Source organism: Tachysurus vachellii, chromosome 7 (assembly GCF_030014155.1).
Source record: "Tachysurus vachellii isolate PV-2020 chromosome 7, HZAU_Pvac_v1, whole genome shotgun sequence".
Taxonomy (NCBI): domain Eukaryota; kingdom Metazoa; phylum Chordata; class Actinopteri; order Siluriformes; family Bagridae; genus Tachysurus; species Tachysurus vachellii.
Genome location: NC_083466.1, coordinates 14,906,812 through 14,926,608, shown reverse-complemented (window position 1 = coordinate 14,926,608; position 19,797 = coordinate 14,906,812). Strand labels below are relative to the sequence as shown.

General features: G+C 36.3%; 2 protein-coding genes across 5 annotated transcripts; both read right to left on the bottom strand.

Moving 5' to 3' along the window:
• Positions 1 to 2,184: 2,184 nt before the first annotated feature.
• Positions 2,185 to 7,332, bottom strand: LOC132848655 (amino acid transporter heavy chain SLC3A2-like). Of its 2 annotated transcripts, none has more exons than XM_060874571.1 (9): positions 7,264 to 7,332; positions 6,737 to 6,932; positions 6,336 to 6,520; positions 5,420 to 5,593; positions 5,140 to 5,228; positions 4,903 to 5,039; positions 3,779 to 4,055; positions 3,580 to 3,642; positions 2,185 to 2,853 (listed from the first exon to the last, which is right to left on the bottom strand). In XM_060874571.1, exons 2-9 carry the CDS (start codon positions 6,913 to 6,915, stop codon positions 2,506 to 2,508), a joined length of 1,452 nt encoding a protein of 483 aa, XP_060730554.1. In that variant the 5' UTR covers positions 6,916 to 6,932; positions 7,264 to 7,332; the 3' UTR covers positions 2,185 to 2,505. The 2 variants fall into 2 exon arrangements, with proteins under 2 accessions (XP_060730554.1, XP_060730555.1); XM_060874572.1 differs by having other exon boundaries at positions 7,260 to 7,284.
• A 1,775-nt stretch (positions 7,333 to 9,107) lies between these two features.
• zgc:103586 lies at positions 9,108 to 15,025 on the bottom strand. 3 transcript variants are annotated; one of them, XM_060874569.1, is made up of 6 exons: positions 14,888 to 15,025; positions 14,091 to 14,630; positions 11,701 to 11,805; positions 11,395 to 11,506; positions 11,227 to 11,284; positions 9,108 to 11,133 (listed from the first exon to the last, which is right to left on the bottom strand). In XM_060874569.1, the coding sequence occupies exons 2-6, from the start codon at positions 14,095 to 14,097 to the stop codon at positions 11,014 to 11,016; spliced, it is 402 nt and encodes a 133-aa protein (XP_060730552.1). In that variant the 5' UTR covers positions 14,098 to 14,630; positions 14,888 to 15,025; the 3' UTR covers positions 9,108 to 11,013. The 3 variants fall into 3 exon arrangements, with proteins under 3 accessions (XP_060730552.1, XP_060730551.1, XP_060730550.1); XM_060874568.1 differs by lacking the exon at positions 14,888 to 15,025 and having other exon boundaries at positions 11,701 to 11,811; positions 14,091 to 14,249; XM_060874567.1 differs by lacking the exons at positions 14,091 to 14,630; positions 14,888 to 15,025 and having other exon boundaries at positions 11,701 to 11,830.
• Between the last annotated feature and the right edge of the window lie 4,772 nt (positions 15,026 to 19,797).

Genomic DNA, 19,797 nt, shown 5'->3' with positions numbered 1-19,797 from the left:
GGTATAGTGTCAAATATCACCAAGTCCCACTGACAGCTGTAGCTGAACACACATACACACATGTACACATACACACACACACACATACACACACAGAAAATGTATTGTGGCTTCTGTACAGTAACATTTTAAAACATTGATGTTGTTATGATCTTTTTCGATCTCTGATATTCTTTTTTTTTAATCAAAACACTGATTATTATACCTCTTTAAAAACAGGGTTAACAAGAATAACATTAATAATAACAATGTGGGACTCAAGTCCTTCCATTACGTACAGTATTTGTGGGTTAAGTAAATATTTCAAATTCAGTTGTTTTTTTTTAGCTGTTTGTTAAAAACTGTATAATTATTGTTAAAATTGTAAAAGTCAAGTTAATTCAAAGAGATCAAGATTCAGGAATCAATGAATTATTTAAATGAATCATGTTTTAAGGAACAAACAATGAACATTCTCATAAAATCTTCATGTGCTCATGAAGGTACGATCTCACCAGGTGAACACAGTATGTGCTGTAAACAGCAGCAAACGTGTATTTATCCCAAACAAATCAAGAGACTCAGGAGGCAAATTTAAATTTAAATAGTTTACATTTAAGGAGATGTTTGTCTATTTCTGTGTTAAAGAACTGTTTTGTTTTTAGGTATTCTTTTACCATAAATGTTTACAAAAAGATTTAAGGTGATAAAGCAAAATGGATTTTTATTTGTAATGAGATTTTTTTTGTTAGCTATAGTATGTAATATTATTTAGAAAAGTTATTAATTTAAGTTATGTTTAATATCTTAGCTTCCATTTATCTATCTAGAATTATCTATCTAGAACCAAAGCTGGCACTAGTCATAAAGGTAGTAGAAAGAAACAAATGGACAAAAAACCTAATAGCTTAAATACATTTGCTGCCTGCTGTGCATCAAACAGAGGTAATAAAATAATCTTAAATGCACTGTGTAAAAATTATATTTTTATTAGGAATTCTGTCATCATCCAAACTCTATTAATCAGCTGACTGAAGAGATTTGACAGCGTTTTAAGAAACATTCACATTTTTGATGTAAAGCCTTATTCTCTTTTTACACAATAATAGTACCTTCATTTGTTTTTCTACATCATTCCACAAATTTAACATTCTTTATTAATCTAATTTATCACTTTTCTTAAGAGTCCACAGAGAACATCCATGACAATAGGAGTAAATCAGAGCAAAAATATGATTTTGAGCATTAGGTTTATTTGTCCCCTGATTATATTGGTTAGGAAATAAAGATTTCACAATTATTTTTTGTGTATAAATCTATTACTATATAAATAATTGTAATAATATATATTTAGAAAGCTTAAATAAAATTCAGAATTTATAATCAACGATTTTAGCCTGATTAATTCAGTATACTTTACTACCTACTTTTTTTTTTTTGAGAAATGTAAACCACTGACTTTTCTTTTCTTTTCTTTTTTTTTTTTTTTATCAGCGAGAGGAAATGAGATGCTACATACCTGTAATTACACACACACATCCTTGCTATAATTTTTATAAAACTCTGTGAAAATGGGGCTCTAATGCAAAAATGAGAAATGAAAAAAGAATGTGGGCAGATATGTACACCTCCATAGTGTCTGACATTGTGTTACTCTGTGTCTAACACTGTGTTGTACTGCAGCTCTATAGAGTTGCTATAACTGTACAAAAAACCCCACCATGATCTTCGTTGTCTAAGATGATAATTAACAGAGTAAAGGCATAACAGCTTTACAAATATTTAGCTAAAAATCAAGGGTTTCTAGCAAAACGTGTTACCACAACTTAAGTGAGAGCAGCAGTTTGATATATTACTAAACCGAATGTGACAATTAATTACCAAACAGACCGTAACAAAATGTTGTGTGGAAAAAAAATATGCTTTTTCATCTTGAGCTTCAGTAAAGAGGAAGTATTTTAAGTTTTATATAGTACAGAACAGTGGTGTGTATGACATACTTAGACACACCTGTACATACTTATACTCTTCCTTTTCCTGCCCTGTAAAATAACGGCAGGTGGCACAAGGCCAAAAGACAGATACACACACTTTTTCTCTGCTTTATATAAAGTCACAGTGACAGAAATCAAAAACACGTACATCACATCCTAGTCACAATAGGAGAGACAGAGAGAGCGAGAGAGACAGTTACATGACACCATATGTATCATAAGCAGTGTTTATTTTTCTGCCATTTACTTTTTCATTGTGTACATACACACACACACACACACAAATATAGAATGTCCTACCCAGATGTAATGATACTGCTTGAGGGCTTCCATTACATATTAGTATAAGAAAACAAATACAACTTTTTGTAGGAAACTAATTTCTATAATAGACATCGCATTCTTCCATATTTCAAAACTAAAACAAGCATAATGAGTGACGTAAAAACAAACAGACTTTGTTTAACATGAACTTTCTATTCTGAAAAGGAGCACTGTCTTATTTTTTTAATGTGTAGTTTTGCTTAATATTTTATCCTGCATAAGGATAAGACAATAAAACAGCTTGTTTGGCTTCTAGCTGCAGTTTATCCAAAGGCACCATGCTGTCCACAGCTAGCTTCTCTGTATCTGTACTGAGACGGACACGGGCCTCAGCAGGCAGATCTCCGTCGGTCATTATTATTGTGACAGGGGAATTGCCCCAGTTTATGGCGGTAATGAAGCGTTCACTCTGATCCCACAGGCGGAGGAATGCAAATGAGGAACTTGAGCTGTGTAGAGTGGTGTATTCACCATGCAGCAAAGCTCTTTCTTTACCTCTAAGGTCACTGAGAGACTTAAAGAAGCTTCGCACTGCGCTGCGTTCTGCTCTTATAGTCTGAGACAGAGATAAAGGGGAATGAAGCTTATTGAGTTAAAAAGAATCACACAGGAATTAAATATATGTCATAGCTTGTCATGTACATTTGGTCCTGCATTTGTTAAATTTCTCAGAAATGTAGTACTTGCAAAAATATATGGTTTAATCTTATAGAGCAAGCACTATTCAGCAAGCCTCATATTTCACTGATAAACCTTTTCATACCTAGAATGAACGCTATAAATTATATGATACTTTTGGACCATTTGCTTGCTACTTAGTGTTAGAAAACAACATATTACACAGTAATTTAAATGCCTGCTGTTAGAAACGATTACAATAGATAATACAATCTCATATTCTTGCTATAAACACAGTTCTAAATGATTGTTATTTTTACAAATATTGCATCTATAATGTATATAAAATATTGTATAATATAATTACATTTTTAATAGCAATGTAAATACAATTGGTGAAGCCATTAATCTCAAGCCTGCAGTTTTTTTAATCGTGACAATGCCACAAATCATTAAGACACCCACAAAAATCTTATCTGGAACATCTGTGATTGGTCAGACTAATCACAGACCACAGTGCTGTTTTTTTTTTTAGAGTTCTCATTTGCATACTGCATTCTGAGATATCAGTACTGCAAAGGAAATGCAGACCCGAGGTGTTAGGTACAATAAGTAACTACTCTGGTGAGAAAAGCAGCTAATGCATTAAGATATTTGTAATCACCTTTGCTGTTTCGTTGTTCTCCTCAGCTGGATTTTCCAAGTCCCAAATTTCAGTAAGAGATTCCTGAGAAAAAAAAATATTTATATAAATAGAATGAGGCCCATTTAAGAATGAGGCTCTTAACAGAACAAAAAAAAAACTAAGCAGGAGAGCTTTCATATATATTTGTATATATTTTTCACTACCCATCTGGACTCACCCCCTCCTTTAGTCCAACCTCATCTCCTCTATTGAACACTGGAGTACCAGGCAGGGTGAAGAGCAGCATATGGTAGAAGCTCGTGGGCAAATCTGAAGTGTTTTTATTCAGGCTCCAGGCAAGGCTGGAGTGGTTGGAGTAGAGCTTGGCCATGACCTCAGCTTGCTGAACCCCAGACAGATCAATACCTGACAGTCTGGTTAGCAACAGATCAACTCTCTCCAGCAGCTGAGAGACATATTCTGAAGGCTGCTTGGTGACTGAAACTATCAGAGCACTAAGAAAAAACAAAGGTATTAGCAAGGTATAGATTCTCTCTTTAAATAAGTCTGGAATTTTTATTTTATTTTTTTTTTTCATTTTTAATAAAGGTTTCACATGTAATAGATTGGCCAGCAAATAAGGATAAGTCTAGCATCATAGAATTATATATATATATATAAACCAGAGAAAGAAAGAACGAATTCTTTTACTCTTAGGAGTGTATTAAGAAAAAGTGGTGGACATTTTGAGGATGATCTGTAAATAAAAGCTTTTGTTTTGCCATTTTATTTATTTTTCCCATATGATGATGGACTTAGGGGGGCACGGTGGCTTAGTGGTTAGCACGTTCGCCTCACACCTCCAGGGTCGGGGTTCGATTCCCGCCTCCACCTTGTGTGTGTGTGGAGTTTGCATGTTCTCCCCGTGCCTCGGGGGTTTCCTCCGGGTACTCCGGTTTCCTCCCCCGGTCCAAAGACATGCATGGTAGGTTGATTGGCATCTCTGGAAAATTGTCCCTAGTGTGTGATTGCGTGAGTGAATGAGTGTGTGTGTGTGCGCCCTGCGATGGGTTGGCACTCCGTCCAGGGTGTATCCTGCCTTGATGCCCGATGACGCCTGAGATAGGCACAGGCTCCCCGTGACCCGAGGTAGTTCGGATAAGCGGTAGAAGATGAATGAATGAATGAATGATGGACTTATGGTACACCCTTATTGCTAATCTAAGAAGTGATAGTCAAGTAATTGTGGAAATGCTATAACACCAAGATACAAGTAGGGGGAACTAGCAGCACTGCTTAAAAAACATCTTTCTGGGAAAATACTTCAGTGTACCCACAAGGTGTCTCTACAGCGTCACTTACATTTTTTTAGTCCCTTCTCTGGTGTTGGAATGAACAACATTCTGGATGGACTGCCAAGTATCAGTAAAAGCAACATGGCTTACATCAGAAAAGAGAAAGCCATCCACTCCTTTTTGGAGCCAGTAGGCACAAGCCTCCTTTTAAAGAGCAAAAGAATACGACTGCATGAAGTATGACCACATTTGAACTATTGCTCACTAATTTTGATATGCATTATAAGTAGCCTTTCTGACTTACCATAAGTTTGTCAGAAGCAAAATCAATATTGCCAAACCAAGCTTTAGCTGCCTTATAGTTGGGTGTCAGATCCAGTACTATGGAGATACCTGAGAGAGACATAGTAACATTTAAATATACCACAGTTCTGTGTAAAGTAACACCATCATTAGTTTCCCATGAAGTGTAGATACATGAATGAAACCATTAAATTTTGTTTTGGAGACAGTAGAATATTTGGCAACGTGCTGACTGACATTTGACGGCATTTCATGGGTCCTGAGGATTTAGGGACTCTCACCCTTCTTGTGGGCTCTTTCTAGCAGGCTGTCCAGGTCCTTCTCACTGCCCACCTCAGGGTCAATTTCTTTCAAATTCAGTGTACTTATTTGGTCTGCCTGAACAGTGTGCACTGGGCCCAGGATCAACCCTTTCACCTTCAGCTGGTTCAGACTGTCCAGCTTGTTTTCTATTCCTGAAAAGAGAGATGGAAAGAGATAAAACAAGAATGAAATCATTACAACCTCATACCAAACCACAGCCCTGTTTCAAATGACTATCTATTAACTACAGTTATTATGACTGTAATCCTAAATAAAAAATAATAAAATTGCTTGTGGTTTAGAACTGATATAATATAGAACTGTGTCTATAATATAATATACACAGTATATAATAGCATTTATTTGATAATTGATTCATAGGACCCCTGTTTTTCATTACAATTAACCAGCAAAGATCTACCATAGAAATACAAATAACATAAAAATCCCTGAGCAGGAAATCATGTTTGATGAGGGAAGCAGATTGTAGACTATTTCTCAATTTCAGCATGTGATCTCCTGCATGAGGGTCACAAGACACTGGCAGCCTTTTCAGTAGCTTTAACTGAGGCCATACACAAGCTACCAAAACCTAGTGTGAAAAATTCCTTAATAATCTCGTATTGTGATCACAGTCAACATATCAGAGCCAGGAATGTGTCTGATTCACTGAACTCACTATCATTCACAGAATTATTATGTATAGAATATCATAATGCACTATGTTGTAACTTTAAACACATGTTGTTCCAGGTTTGAAGTTGAAGGTCATTCTGTAGACTTTTAATGATTAAGTGATAACTAGGGGATTGCTGGGAAATACAAGATAGGTATTATTAATTAATACAATGTCAGTTTAATCTAAAAGTACAGGTATAAAATTATATCAAATACCTTTAATGCCGTCAGAGAAGCTGTTCACATCAGATATCTGGTAGAGTGGCCCCTCGTTCCACCAGTGCATTTCAGGGATGGGTTTACACCGTGGAGCCTGAACAATGATGACCACTGCCCCGGCCAGCATACCAACCCAGCCGAGCCAGAACAGAACCAACAATACCCAGCGAGTCCGTACCCATCTGGGAACATAGCGAGAAATAACTGACTGAGCTCACATGCTGCATATACTTCTTTCAAAGTTAAATTCTTGTCTCATGAATAAACTCAGTACTTTCTTTATTCCCTCTGTTATATTTTAGTCAATTAGAACAGTCGAAAACTATGTGTTTCTCAGGGAAATCAATATAAATGTTTTAGGCCTATAGTTGATGCCTAGTGCATTTGAGAGCATGTACCCTGTAGTGCCTGCTACTCTCATTAGCTCTTCTTTAGTCAGGCCGGTGAACTTGACCTCTTTTTCCTCCGGCAACTTCACTTTTACACAGCCGTTCTTCTCCGTGTCTGTGTTCATTGACTGTTTCTCCTGCTCCAGCTCATTCAGCTCCACTTCCTTCATTTCAGTGTCTTTACTCATGGTGCCTCAAATGAATTCTATGTGGGAACACAAGACACTATGACAATAAACCACTGCAAGTTCCTCAGCTAAACTGATCCTTAACCATGACAATATGTTTTTATTTAAAGTTATCTCGTCATAGCTACAGTGACATTAAGAATGTTAAGGTTGTTAATAATAATAATAATAATAATAATAATAATAATAATAATAATAATAATAATAATAATAATAATCTTTTAAGTATATTAAAATGGCTATTAGATTCTAAATCTATTAAAAAATAAATAAGGCTATATCAAAATATCAAAGCTTTGTAAATACAATAAAATTAAGATTAAAAATTTTAACTTAAACTTTACCAACCAAGGTGGTAAATATCTCTCTTCTACAGTTCCTCAGTGAGTCCAAATCCTGCCACTTACACCAGAAGGCGTTTTGACGGTAGCATTAGCTCTTATATAGACCAGCTTTAAACTCCACCCCTGCATTACAATTGGTTGGATATGGGTGATATCAAACAGGGCCATGAAGAAGCTGCCATCATTGCATGCACTGATAAGACCAGGCAGCACTGTCAAGAAGTGATAAGGATGTCTTTTTTTTACCCCTTGGTGACATCCAGGTCATATCGACATGGGTGGCACAGGTTGGGAGCTGCTGCTACATTCCTAACCTTTTCCATTACATCTTTAATCTCAGATCACATGTCTGAGGGATTTATTAATCCTACATAATCATGTGTAGATGATTGTTGTGTTGTAGGTATTTCATCCAAATCATTTGGATAAAGAACTGAATTACAGAACAAGCATCAAGCCAAGGCGTTCTTTTTTTCAGCATTAGAGAAATAATCTTCTACATATTCACCTTTGTCCTGTTTATAATTAAACCACAGTATTATTATCCACCACCAGTTATTGGGCCAGTGATGGGAATTCCAGCCCTTTTACTGAGTCAAATCATTTGACTCAGCTCACTGTTTTGACTCCCATATGCCACAAGCATCATTTTGTCTTGGATAAAGTCTGATCTTTTGACCAGTGATTATTCTATTTATTGCCTATATATGACTGAATTTGTTCAATGCAATTACCTTGCTTATATTTAATAATAATTACATTCCGAAATGTGGACTATAATGACTACTCCAGGAAGTGTTCCTGCAATACTGTTAACATGTCTGCGGTGCCTGTGTTTCATTTACCACGATTTGTTTCCATTTATCACAAGAAATAAACCTTGTACAGCTGTTCATTTAGCTGGCTCACTGTAGGATATGAATAAATCAACAATGTAGCCCAAGTAATGCTAGACTGGAAATCAGCTAATCATGGCATTGACAGCAATCATATCAAACCTATCATAAAAAATTACTTAACAGAGATTGTGACTAAAGTTCATAGTATAGTAATTTACACTGAAGAACCTTTGACATGATGATATCTATTAATATAGACTTGCATAGCCAATGTCCTCTTAAACTGTAAAAGAGACAAAGTACAGTCATAAGCATTTCTCAGTAGACCTAATGCTGAGCTGTGTTTCTAAAAAAGAACAAGCAAATTATTAACATGGTTTATAATTTAGCCCCGTTGTTGCCCATGTAAAGGAATAAAAATGGCTGTGATATAAACTAAATATCAGGTTCTCTCCCAATCTTTTTTTATATGTATAATAGACTTTATTAGTATTCTGAATGCTATGGTTATTACAGTGTTCATGCTCAGGCCAGTGTATAATCCTCCCACAGCACTAACCTAGAATTTCTCTATATCATATGTCCGTCACAGGACGAAACCATTCTCCTTTAAACCCTCTACACCCTTTCTCAGATCTGCTTCCCCATGGAAAGAGCCTGGTTTATTTTTTCTCAGGGCACAGCAGGGGACACAGGGCTTTACAGAGATATTCAACAGAGTTAGAGTGGAGTCACCGTAGCCTGCTTGATCCTGCTGTCTGAGCCCAGCTTCAAAGGCATGAAAAAATAAATAATAAAAACTAGCATGGACTGGATTGGTCCTTTAAGAGGGATGTTTTTCTGCCTTTTATGTTTTATGTCATTGTTAGAAAAAAAAAACACCTCAAAGCTGCAGTATGGCTATATTTTCCCTCCAGGATATACAGGAAGCGGACAGCTTTTATTTGTTTTTATGGCTGTGCATTTCTATATACACTGGAATTTACTACTCTATTGCTTGGAGACAATATGGAGGTCAAGTCAGAATAGTTTTTATTTCTGTATTCCAAACAATATCGGTTAAAGGTAAAAATATGTAGCAAAATATTTGCTAAATGCCTTTTGATTTCTGTGCTTATTTGTCTTATAGAGCATTATAAATCCGAACATACCATGTATTGTTCAGATACATGAAATTAAAGTATGCGTTGGAACCAAATATTTAGTAAATTATTTAGAAGCAGGATTTTTTTTCCTCAGTGCACCAATCACCATCTACTATTTTAAAATAATAGCAAATATTAGTTATGTAACAGAATTTTAAACCTGCGAGAAACATTTATTAAAAAATAAAAGTGTGTAGCACGTGAGCACTTTTAAAAAACTACTCTATAAACTGAATCTAAATACAGAACGTGTGTAAACAACAAAGCCCTGCAAGTAAAACAGCGTTAACAAACTGTGTGAGAGTGTGTACATAAGATACAAGGAGGTCCTGCTGCATGCTGTATTTGCTTAAGCCAGAAAACAAGCACTCTCACTGCTTCTCACTGATCTCCTGCTTTCAGCTGCTCTGCCTTTCTGAAAAGCTCAACCGTGGTATTTTGCCAACGTGAACATTGCTTTGTCAGCCATTTTATTGTCTCCTTTTCCTTTTTATCTCTTCATGTCATATCTCTTATTTGCTTTTCTGTTCTGCTCATTTCTAGCTTTGAGATGTGTCGTTTTCTTGCTCTCAGTAGTACCTCATGGAAACAATGTCTAGCTTGTAGTCTTTTCCTTTTATGTGTTTTTTTTTCTTTTTCTTTCGTTCATTCTCTCTCACACACTTTTACCCCCTCCCCTCTTTCCCCCTCTCTGTCTCTCACAGAGAACAATGTCAGAGTGTTTTTCCTGGATGGCAGAACTGAATGCTGTTCCCTCCGTGGGGGAGAATTTCAAACAGCCCTTGGGGGCACCAGGGGCACATCAATCCCACACTTTCCGCCCTCTACACTGAGGACTTTCTTTTCAGTTTCACAAATTAATGGAAAAGGCTCTGTAAAAGTTTCAAACAACCCCTCTAAATAGTTTTTTTTTTTTTAATATTTATTTATGTGTTTGATTTGGTAGGAAAGTAATATCTCATTTAAAGACATTTGAGATAGGAATATTTAAGTTCAGTTGTGTCCTAATGGTCTTGTTCTCATTGCGCCCTCTTGTGGCTGATCATTAGTTGCAATGGTCTTTTGATTCAGTACCAACACAAGCTAGCCTTCATAAGTGTTATTTATTGGTTAATCTAGCAGTTCATTGTTGTTACCAAATGGCCATTATTATAGGTCTAATTTGATGATAATACCTGAGGAAATTTTTAGTTCTGCTTCTTATACATTGAGGTTACTTAATATCAAACATATCAAACATTCTCCTACATGATCCAAAAAAAGGAAAAAAAAAGCAAGTATTTGATTTAAATTACAGGGTTTGATTAAGGATGTAGAATAAATGTTTGTGCAGCGCTCTTTTTCCCAGTCTTACCCACTCCTGCCAAAAACTTGATCAGTCATTTGATCAGAAAGGATTGATCAAGCAGTTATTTTTACACATTTATTGTTGTTAGCAATAATTAATATTATTTCCTAATATATTTTCTAATGTGCTTAGTTTATTCCCCACAATATAAACAAATTAATTAATCATTTAAACCACAGTGACTTGAACCAGAATAAAGCACTTCCTGAAGATAAAAGAAGAAACATAGTAATGCTTTGCACAAACAACCTGCTGTTTCCAGAAGACTGACTTTTCTTCATACCAAGAGGAAGATCTGACCACTAGCTCTCACCAGAATAGGAGTTAAAAAGCACATGCTCCTGCAACATTTTAGCAGTCACAATGGTCTCCTCTAATTCAGAGTAAGAACATCAAAGCAGACCATCCTAAAATACATTGTTTTAATTGCTGGATTTTGTCAGGTGAGCTGGACTAAATGCTGAGGGCAGCAGTTCTCTCAGACTTGTCTTCTTATAGGATCCATCAGGCTTAGTCAGGTAAACGTCCCATTCTGAACCAAACTGAGAGGAAGAGAGATGAATAAATGCAATATATGATATTAATTGTATTTATTCATTCATGCATACACAGATGCATGAACTAGTAGACCTTACCTCCATTAGCACCTGTCGACAGGCACCACAGGGTCCCACAAAGCTATCTTTAATATCACTGAGGGAATCCAAAAGCAAATAATAAATAATAATGTCAACATAAATAATAATAAGTAAAGCATGATAGTGGTGCAGGTTGTAAAGTGACCTGAGAAACATGAGATTTACCATGTGATAGCCATAGCTGTAAAACTTCTGTGTCCCTCAGATACAGCTCTCTGTATAGCTGTTCGCTCAGCACAGACTGTAAGGCCGTATGAAGCATTCTCTACATTGCAGCCTAATATACATACATACATAGAGTGCATATCAGAATAGATGTGATAACTAATAAATCATTAATATAAGCTTGGTCTATATAGAGCATAGACAATTCCAGTAGTACTGCACACACTTCAGTTTTCCCTATTAGCAATTATTATGTGTATACATTTTGATAATTGCAGTTCACAACCATCACTCATACATGTATACCTGTGACTATGGCACCTCCAGATGTCAAAATAGCAGCACCAACTGGGAACTTGCTATAGGGACAATAAGCCATGTCTCGTGCCTCCAAGCATTTTGCCACCAGTTCTGCAACTTGATGAGACATAAACATTAAAGAGCAACTGCTTAAATAATGCACTCACTGAGAACTTTACTAGGAACACGAAACTAATTCCGGTTAGTGTCTCCCTTTGTCCTCAGAACAACCTCATTTTCATGGCATGGATTTCACAAGCATTGGGAAGAACACTGAAGAACGCGGAACTCCTTCAAGTTCATGAAACCAGTTTGAGACGACTGTTGCTTTGTGGCATGGTGCATCATCAGGCTGGAAGCAGCCATCAGAAGCTGGTAAATTGTGGCCATGAAGAGATGCACATGATCTGCATTAATACTCAGATTGATTATTATTATTATTAGCAGAATAAAGGTGTTAAAACACCAGGCTTGTCTGTTGACACAAGTTAGATTGTGACCATAGATTCATGCTGTTGGCACCCAGTTCTGACTCTACCATCAGGCCAGGCTACATTTGTCCATTATTTAACTGTCCAGATTTAGTGATTGCTGCAGTCACAGCTTTCTTGGCTGACAGAAGTAGAACCTGATGTGGTCGAAGCTACTGGCTCAAATCTGAAGGATTTTATAAACTGCTGCCACATGATTGGCTAATAAGATAATTGCATGACTTTTTGTACAGGAGTTCCTAATAAGGTGGAATTTTAGACAACTGCAAAGCAACACTATTTTTATTTTTTTACATAACATCTCATTCAAAAACTGTATATGTACACACAAATATTTTTACTATTTTTAGGTACAATTTTTTATATACTTTATGTTTATTCACAAAAATTATGTTAAGCCACAGAATCCCAAACAAAAATAAACAAGCTGTTTTTATGCAAAACATCAAACAGTCTTTAGCTCTAGTCAGCGTTCCTTAAAACAATGCCAGTGTAAACTACAATAGTGCTAACATTACAATAGAGCTCCTTTAGAAACAGGGTTTAGGACACAGTGCACTGTAACTCAGGGTTTAGGGCACAGCCCTAGTAACACAGGGTTTAGGACACAGCCCACTGTAACACAGGGTTTAGGACACAGCCCACTGTAACTCAGGGTTTAGGACACAGCCCACTGTAACTCTGGGTTTAGGACACAGCCAACTGTAACCCAGGGTTTAGGACACAGCCCACTGTAACTCTGGGTTTAGGACACAGCCCACTGTAACTCTGGGTTTAGGACACAGCCCACTGTAACTCAGGGTTTAGGGCACAGCCCACTGTAACACAGGGTTTAGGACACAGCCCACTGTAACTCAGGGTTCAGGACACAGCCCACTGTAACTCTGGGTTTAAGACACAGCCCACTGTAACTCTGGGTTTAGGACACAGCCCACTGTAACTCAGGGTTTAGGACACAGCCCACTGTAACTCAGGGTTTAGGACACAGCCCACTGTAACTCTGGGTTTAGGACACAGCCCACTGTAACTCTGGGTTTAGGACACAGCCCACTGTAACTCAGGGTTTAGGGCACAGCCCACTGTAACACAGGGTTTAGGACACAGCCCACTGTAACTCAGGGTTCAGGACACAGCCCACTGTAACTCTGGGTTTAAGACACAGCCCACTGTAACTCTGGGTTTAGGACACAGCCAACTGTAACCCAGGGTTTAGGACACAGCCCACTGTAACTCTGGGTTTAGGAAACAGCCCACTGTAACTCTGGGTTTAAGACACAGCCCACTGTAACCCAGGGTTTAGGACACAGCCCACTGTAACACAGGGTTTAGGACACAGCCCACTGTAACTCAGGGTTTAGGACACAGCCCACTGTAACTCAGGGTTTAGGACACAGCCCACTGTAACTCTGGGTTTAGGAAACAGCCCACTGTAACTCTGGGTTTAGGACACAGCCCACTGTAACTCAGGGTTTAGGACACAGCCCACTGTAACTCTGGGTTTAGGACACAGCCCACTATAACTCTGGGTTTAGGACACAGCCAACTGTAACCCAGGGTTTAGGACACAGCCCACTGTAACTCAGGGTTTAGGACACAGCCCACTATAACTCTGGGTTTAGGACACAGCCCACTGTAACACAGGGTTTAGGACACAGCCCACTGTAACTCTGGGTTTAGGACACAGCCCACTGTAACACAGGGTTTAGGACACAGCCAACTGTGACTGACAGCTCTGACAGCCGAACAGCTCAAGGTAACCTTTTTATCATTTTACGGTATTTTACCTATATTATAAGATAACATATGTGTCACATATATAAAATAATATAGGTGTTACCAAGACAACGGACACTGTTGTTCAAAGAGAAACAGTTCTCTTCTTGTTAACATTAAATTTGTACTTACCGGCCATAGCTTCTAAAAGAGCAGGGACGCGTTATATATGAGAAATTTGGGGGGAAATATATATAAATATATAAAAAAAACTGTCCGTGTACACGCTTATAAGGTGATGTTAGATTCCTGCTCGCTATTGGCTGGACACGGATTACGTCTTTGCCAAAGGCGCCTATTGGAACAATGGGCGGTGTATCTGTAGGTAGAGTTGTAATTAAAAACAAAAATACCTAGGTAATTAATGTGGCATATGAATACACAGTTATAAAAGTATCTCTTTCTGCTTATATGTTTGGACAAATATTACAAAGTTTTAAATGCTAAAGCAAACATGATATTATTTATATTTTAAGGCGCCCTATGGGGAGTATGCACGTCTAACACACTCGTACACAAAATAACATATACAACAAGGTATCAGAAAAAGCACAGACAAAAAGCACAGGATATTGAACCAAAAAGCAAAAAGGTAAAGAGTCCTCTGACAGTAGTGTCCCTCAGCTGAGGAGTTGTAGTTTGGAGGATATATGGAGAAAACCCAGACTGTTCCTGAAAAGCAAAACATAGGCAGGTTGAAAACCACTAGTTATGGAAACTTCTGTCCAAATCATTTGCACTTAAGATTGGGCACTTATTATACAAGCTTAATAATATGTAAATGTTCTTTTATCAAATATCCCACAGGGTTTGCAGCTGTGAATTTTCCATTATCAAAATGAGTGTAGCAATTTTCTGTGTTTTCTTAATTTCCACTACAATTTTTTTTAACCCCATCTTTCATTTCTATTTCCCAGACACTTCCGTACCTGTGAGAAACCAGATGACGGTGAAAATGACAATGCAGAGAATACATAGTAGGCAGATCTGAAGCCAGAATCCTTCGCTCAGTGTGTTCATACAGTAGGCCAACATCAATAAAATGAGTCCACACACACCAATAATAATCAGATATATAGGAATGTGGGGCTGAATGGGGCATCCATTGTAATGCATGGCTCCTAAAGAAATCATGCGACATGGCATACTTTCAAGACAGATAATATTAAACTCAAAAAAAAAACAACAATGCTACAATTAGTCATGTTTATTGTTTGAATCAGTTTAACTCCATGGCATAAAAAAATCTCATGAAAAAAATCTCATGAAATTATAAATTAAACAAAAGTTGATTTACCTAATCCCACAGTTGTTATCAGAACCATCCAAGCACTCAGATTCAGCAGCACTTTAATATAAAACAAGCAACACAAATAGATGTAAACAATACACAGACTAACTGCTCTCAAACTCCTAACCCTCAAATGTACTTAATTAGCTTAGCTCTTACCAATGAATGATTTATAAACAGCAGTTCTGTCTTCTGTTTCCATCTTCATTCAATGTTGACTAAAAGCCAATAAAAAATATGTGTGAAATATAATCAAATGTTTCTTAAGGACATTAGTATGGCAGCCAGGAATCTATGTAGTTTTAACGTAAAAAATAGTGTATTTTTTCTGCACTGGTACATCTTGCATAAACATTTTGACACATTTTCCTTCCTGAGTGTAGTAGTTGGGCAACCTGTCTTCACAGCATACCAGAATATTTTTAAACCATTTTCTCAAGACAACAGATTACTTTAGTGTATATATATTTACATTATGAAACATATATTTTAACAGTTCATTTTTAGTGGATGATGTGTTGGTGGTTTTTAAAAAATTGTAATTTTAGCCACGCACAAAACACAATGTGACGTTTTTTTCTTCTCTCTGTTGCTGCCATTAGGTGACGCCAGAGTGGATCATTGATATGGGTGATTGATTTGCAACAGGTTTTAAAACAGGTGCTGAATAACAGAAAATTCACATTTAAATCATGGTTAAAAACAGCATATGGAAAAATATCAGAACAAAAAAAGGTGTGCTGTTTTTTTTTTATATATATAAACTTTGATATGCTTTTATATTTTGCTCCACTACAACCGAATATGTTCAGTTATGATGCAAGTAAAAACAGTTACTGAAAAGTGGAACCATATTTTGCTAGACTTTTGATCCTCTAATTTTTTAATTCATGTAAAATTCTTGAGACTGCAGGAGATTATTGTATATAGATACAACGGTGCATTTTAATCTTTGTGAAACATGAACATATTACTTAATGTTCCTTTAAAATCAGGAACTTACTGTATGAAATTGCAGATTAAATCAAAGTAAGTGCATCTTACACAACTTTGGATTAGGCACAAATGCTATAAGCAAATTTGAACACTCAACACAAACTCAAAGTCACGTACAACAGTGTATTAAAACAAGAGGACAGGCGGAAAAAAGGAAATGATGACATGCTTTCCAGTAATCTATATCACACAACCTGTGAATGCTAGAACTATACCAGGTTATATAATGAGGTGCTGATGATCATATTCCTAGTTTCTCTGATCGTAAACTGCAGCATTCGGGTTCTGGGTCCCTACACATTAAACACCACACATCATACAGGAGTCACACCATAGACCTAACAGTCTCTTTGTTTAATTACATGAAGTACAACAGTTTTATGTACTGTAGTACTATAGTCTGTAATGTTTTTTTAAGACACATCCATATGGCCATTTAAACATTTACATGGATTGTGAACACAAAAGTAAAGATTCCTCATTATTTGGATGATTTTCACTTCATTCAGGAGATGTTCATGATATTGTATTTATGTGACACTGTGTTAGAGTTCTTCTCTTATATAATTTCTGGAGCCAGCTGCAGCAGTATCCGAGCAGTACTAGTAGAATGAAAACGTATATAGCATTTGTAAACCAGAAAGCAATCTTGTAGACAGTCTTCTCACAGTAGTCAGCAGACATGCGAAATTCATATTTTGGTTCATATGCCATGTATACAAAAACAGAACCTGAAATAGAACAGAACATAAGTTAAATAAGTTAAATTACAAACATTCTTTATATAAAATATTGAATTCTGTGAGAGCAAATATAAAATAGACATTCTTATCCACGTTCACTTTGCCTAGATATTTATATATAATCAATTAAATAGCTGTGTGATTGCGTGAGTGAATGAGAGTGTGTGTGTGCCCTGTGATGGGTTGGCACTCCGTCCAGGGTGTATCCTGCCTTGATGCCCGATGACGCCTGAGATAGGCACAGGCTCCCCGTGACCCGAGGTAGTTCGGATAAGCGGTAGAAGATGAATGAATGAATGAATTAAATAGCTTACATATTTTTATTGTATGTATTGTATGCCTTATTAATCCCAAAATCTTTGAAAAGCCAGAATTTCTAACTAGACTTATCAAATGGAACTTTGCTTGGTTATTTTTAATGGTGTTGAATTTTGGTGCTTTTTTTTGTGTGGTGGTGGTGTATGTTCACTTTCTGCTCCACTAACACTTAACCTCCAATGCTTCCACTGCACATTTATCAGGTCTCTTTTATGACCATATGCATTACTAAATTCCATCAGTGCTCTTCTTCTCTAATTCTGTTTGTCTTTAGCTGTCCTAATTTCTAAAATCCTCACTTCTTCATCATCACTTATTTTCACTCTTACCTATCACAAGCCAGATCGGACAAAAAAACTGGAGCAGCATTTTAAGAATCCTGCACAGCAGACCAGGCTGGCCATTTGACTGGCAGCAACAAAGATAGGGGAGGATCTGGATAATCAGACAGACCATTCCTCCTACTAGCAGGTAGACAGGAACCATGGGCTGCTTTGGACAATCATGAATGTGTCTGGCCCCTTTAAGTGAAAAATATGACAAGATCAGTAAACAACCAGACATAAAAAACTATATAATAGCAATTACATGGAAATGATTTGGGTTCTGTCCAGATTTTTTTGGTAATTTTAACGGAAATGTGTAACATTAGCTCAGGCTAAACTCCCTCACCTAGGCCAATGATGACAGTGGGTAAAAGACTCAGAAGAATTCTTAGTCTTCCTGGAAGAAACAGTATAACAGAGAATGATTAGTAAAAAAAGTCTTCTGCTTTATGGATGCATGTGATCATTCTTAGTACAAGTACACTTTTATAATGACTTTTCTACAACTCATTTATAAAGAAACACAGAGATAATGAGTTGATATTAGTCACAGGTAAGTACATCTTAACAGTGAAAGTAAACTTACCAAATATTACCAAATTTATTTTTTTTTTGCTTAAGCAGACTCACACTTATTAAATCCCTTTTAGGAAAAATAATTGTAAAAATTAAATTAAAAACAGTTTTAAGATTCAATCTAGGATTTCACATTATAAAAGCTGTAGTATTTTAATACTATATGACATGGTGCTGTTTCATTCTGTTCACTTGAACATTCTATGTTCTCATCAGGACATTATCATCACAACTCCCATGAGAGAGCAAAGAAACAGGAAGATTGTTAATATAAAAACCTGCAAAATTTCAGTTCTTCATTTATACCATGAGAATTATGATCACAGTGTGATCATGTGTTCTGAAGTGAGTTTGTTTCACCCCACTTAATGGAATTGACCTTATTTTATGTAGAACAGAAACCAGACATGGATTCATAAATATCCACAGGTTTGTGTCATTAAATAAAAATAAAATATTTAAATGATTTATTCTTTTGACTATATTTTCAAAAAAATAGCACACCAAAAGAGAAAGTGTGTGTGTGTGTGTGTTTGTGTGTGTGTGTCTGTGTCTGTGTGTGTTTGTAAATAATGAACAATAACTTTGTTGTTATTATTAATATTATCTCTGATCACAGTTCAAATACATTTCTTGAATAATGTTTTGTTTGAATACTACATATATTACCCGCTAAAAGTGTAGCCAGTTATTTTTTCTTACTATTTTGCTAGTGGTAAGGCAGACCAGGCCAAATTTGATGTCAAATGAAATAAAAAATACATTATGGTAGCAGTTGTCATTTGTTAATTAGCTAAATGTCCTGCTATGCCACATGTCACTAAACTGTAATGTTTTCAGCACAATAATGCCAGGTCTCCTATTGCTACAATTCAGTTCAAAACTATCTTATCAACATTTTCTTGTAAGTTAAAGGCATACAGTAGGTTTAAATTGGTTAATGATTCAGCATTTACCTGTGAAAATGGAGCTACAGACAAATACTGCATCAGAGACGAACACCATGTTGATCAAACGTCTGATTTTTCTATACAAACACAAAAAAGGTTCAGTTAACCTACATTTATTAGCCAACAATGTTAGGAAGGATTAGTTATAGTTAAACAAATTCAGTCATAACCAGCATGAGCATTTCAAATTGAAATGATGAATGAGAAAATCTTATGAAAACCAGAAAAAATCACAAACCAGAACAGCATGAACAATAAAAAAGCTTGGCAATGATGCAGTGAGAATTACTTTGCAGTATTGTGGAGTTTTGTGTGGTAATTAGGTGACATGAGCACAATTAATAATAAGGTCAATGTGAAGGTGGTTGTATTGGTGAGTGCTGGGAATTGTAGTCTGTAGTGGCCGTGTTTGTAGGCTTTAAGGTGTTGTAGGCCTTTATTATTTTTTTTTTTTCAATAAAAAGAACACAGTGTAAAAATGCTGTAAATGCTTTTGTAAAAGCAAAAGTAAATGCTGAGTCAGAGGAGAATGTGCTAATTATATTGACTTGATATTCATCTGCACAACACATTTCTTGTTATGTAAAGTTCTTCCACAATAGCTACAATAGCATTTCTCTACCAGAGAGGGCAAATTTT

Excerpts from the sequence above, each read along its gene's own strand:
- LOC132848655 (XM_060874571.1), bottom strand. The coding sequence starts at position 6,915 with ATGAGTAAAGACACTGAAATGAAGGAAGTGGAGCTGAATGAGCTGGAG. Across the intron at positions 5,040-5,139 it reads TTGCTTCTGACAAACTTATG|GAGGCTTGTGCCTACTGGCT; the intron begins GTAAGTCAGAAA and ends GCTCTTTAAAAG. Across the intron at positions 3,643-3,778 it reads AGGTTGGACTAAAGGAGGGG|GAATCTCTTACTGAAATTTG; the intron begins GTGAGTCCAGAT and ends TTTTTTTCTCAG.
- zgc:103586 (XM_060874567.1), bottom strand. The coding sequence starts at position 11,830 with ATGTTTATGTCTCATCAAGTTGCAGAACTGGTGGCAAAATGCTTGGAG. Across the intron at positions 11,507-11,700 it reads TGGAGGTGCCATAGTCACAG|GCTGCAATGTAGAGAATGCT; the intron begins GTATACATGTAT and ends TATGTATATTAG. Across the intron at positions 11,285-11,394 it reads ACAGCTATGGCTATCACATG|TGATATTAAAGATAGCTTTG; the intron begins GTAAATCTCATG and ends GGATTCCCTCAG.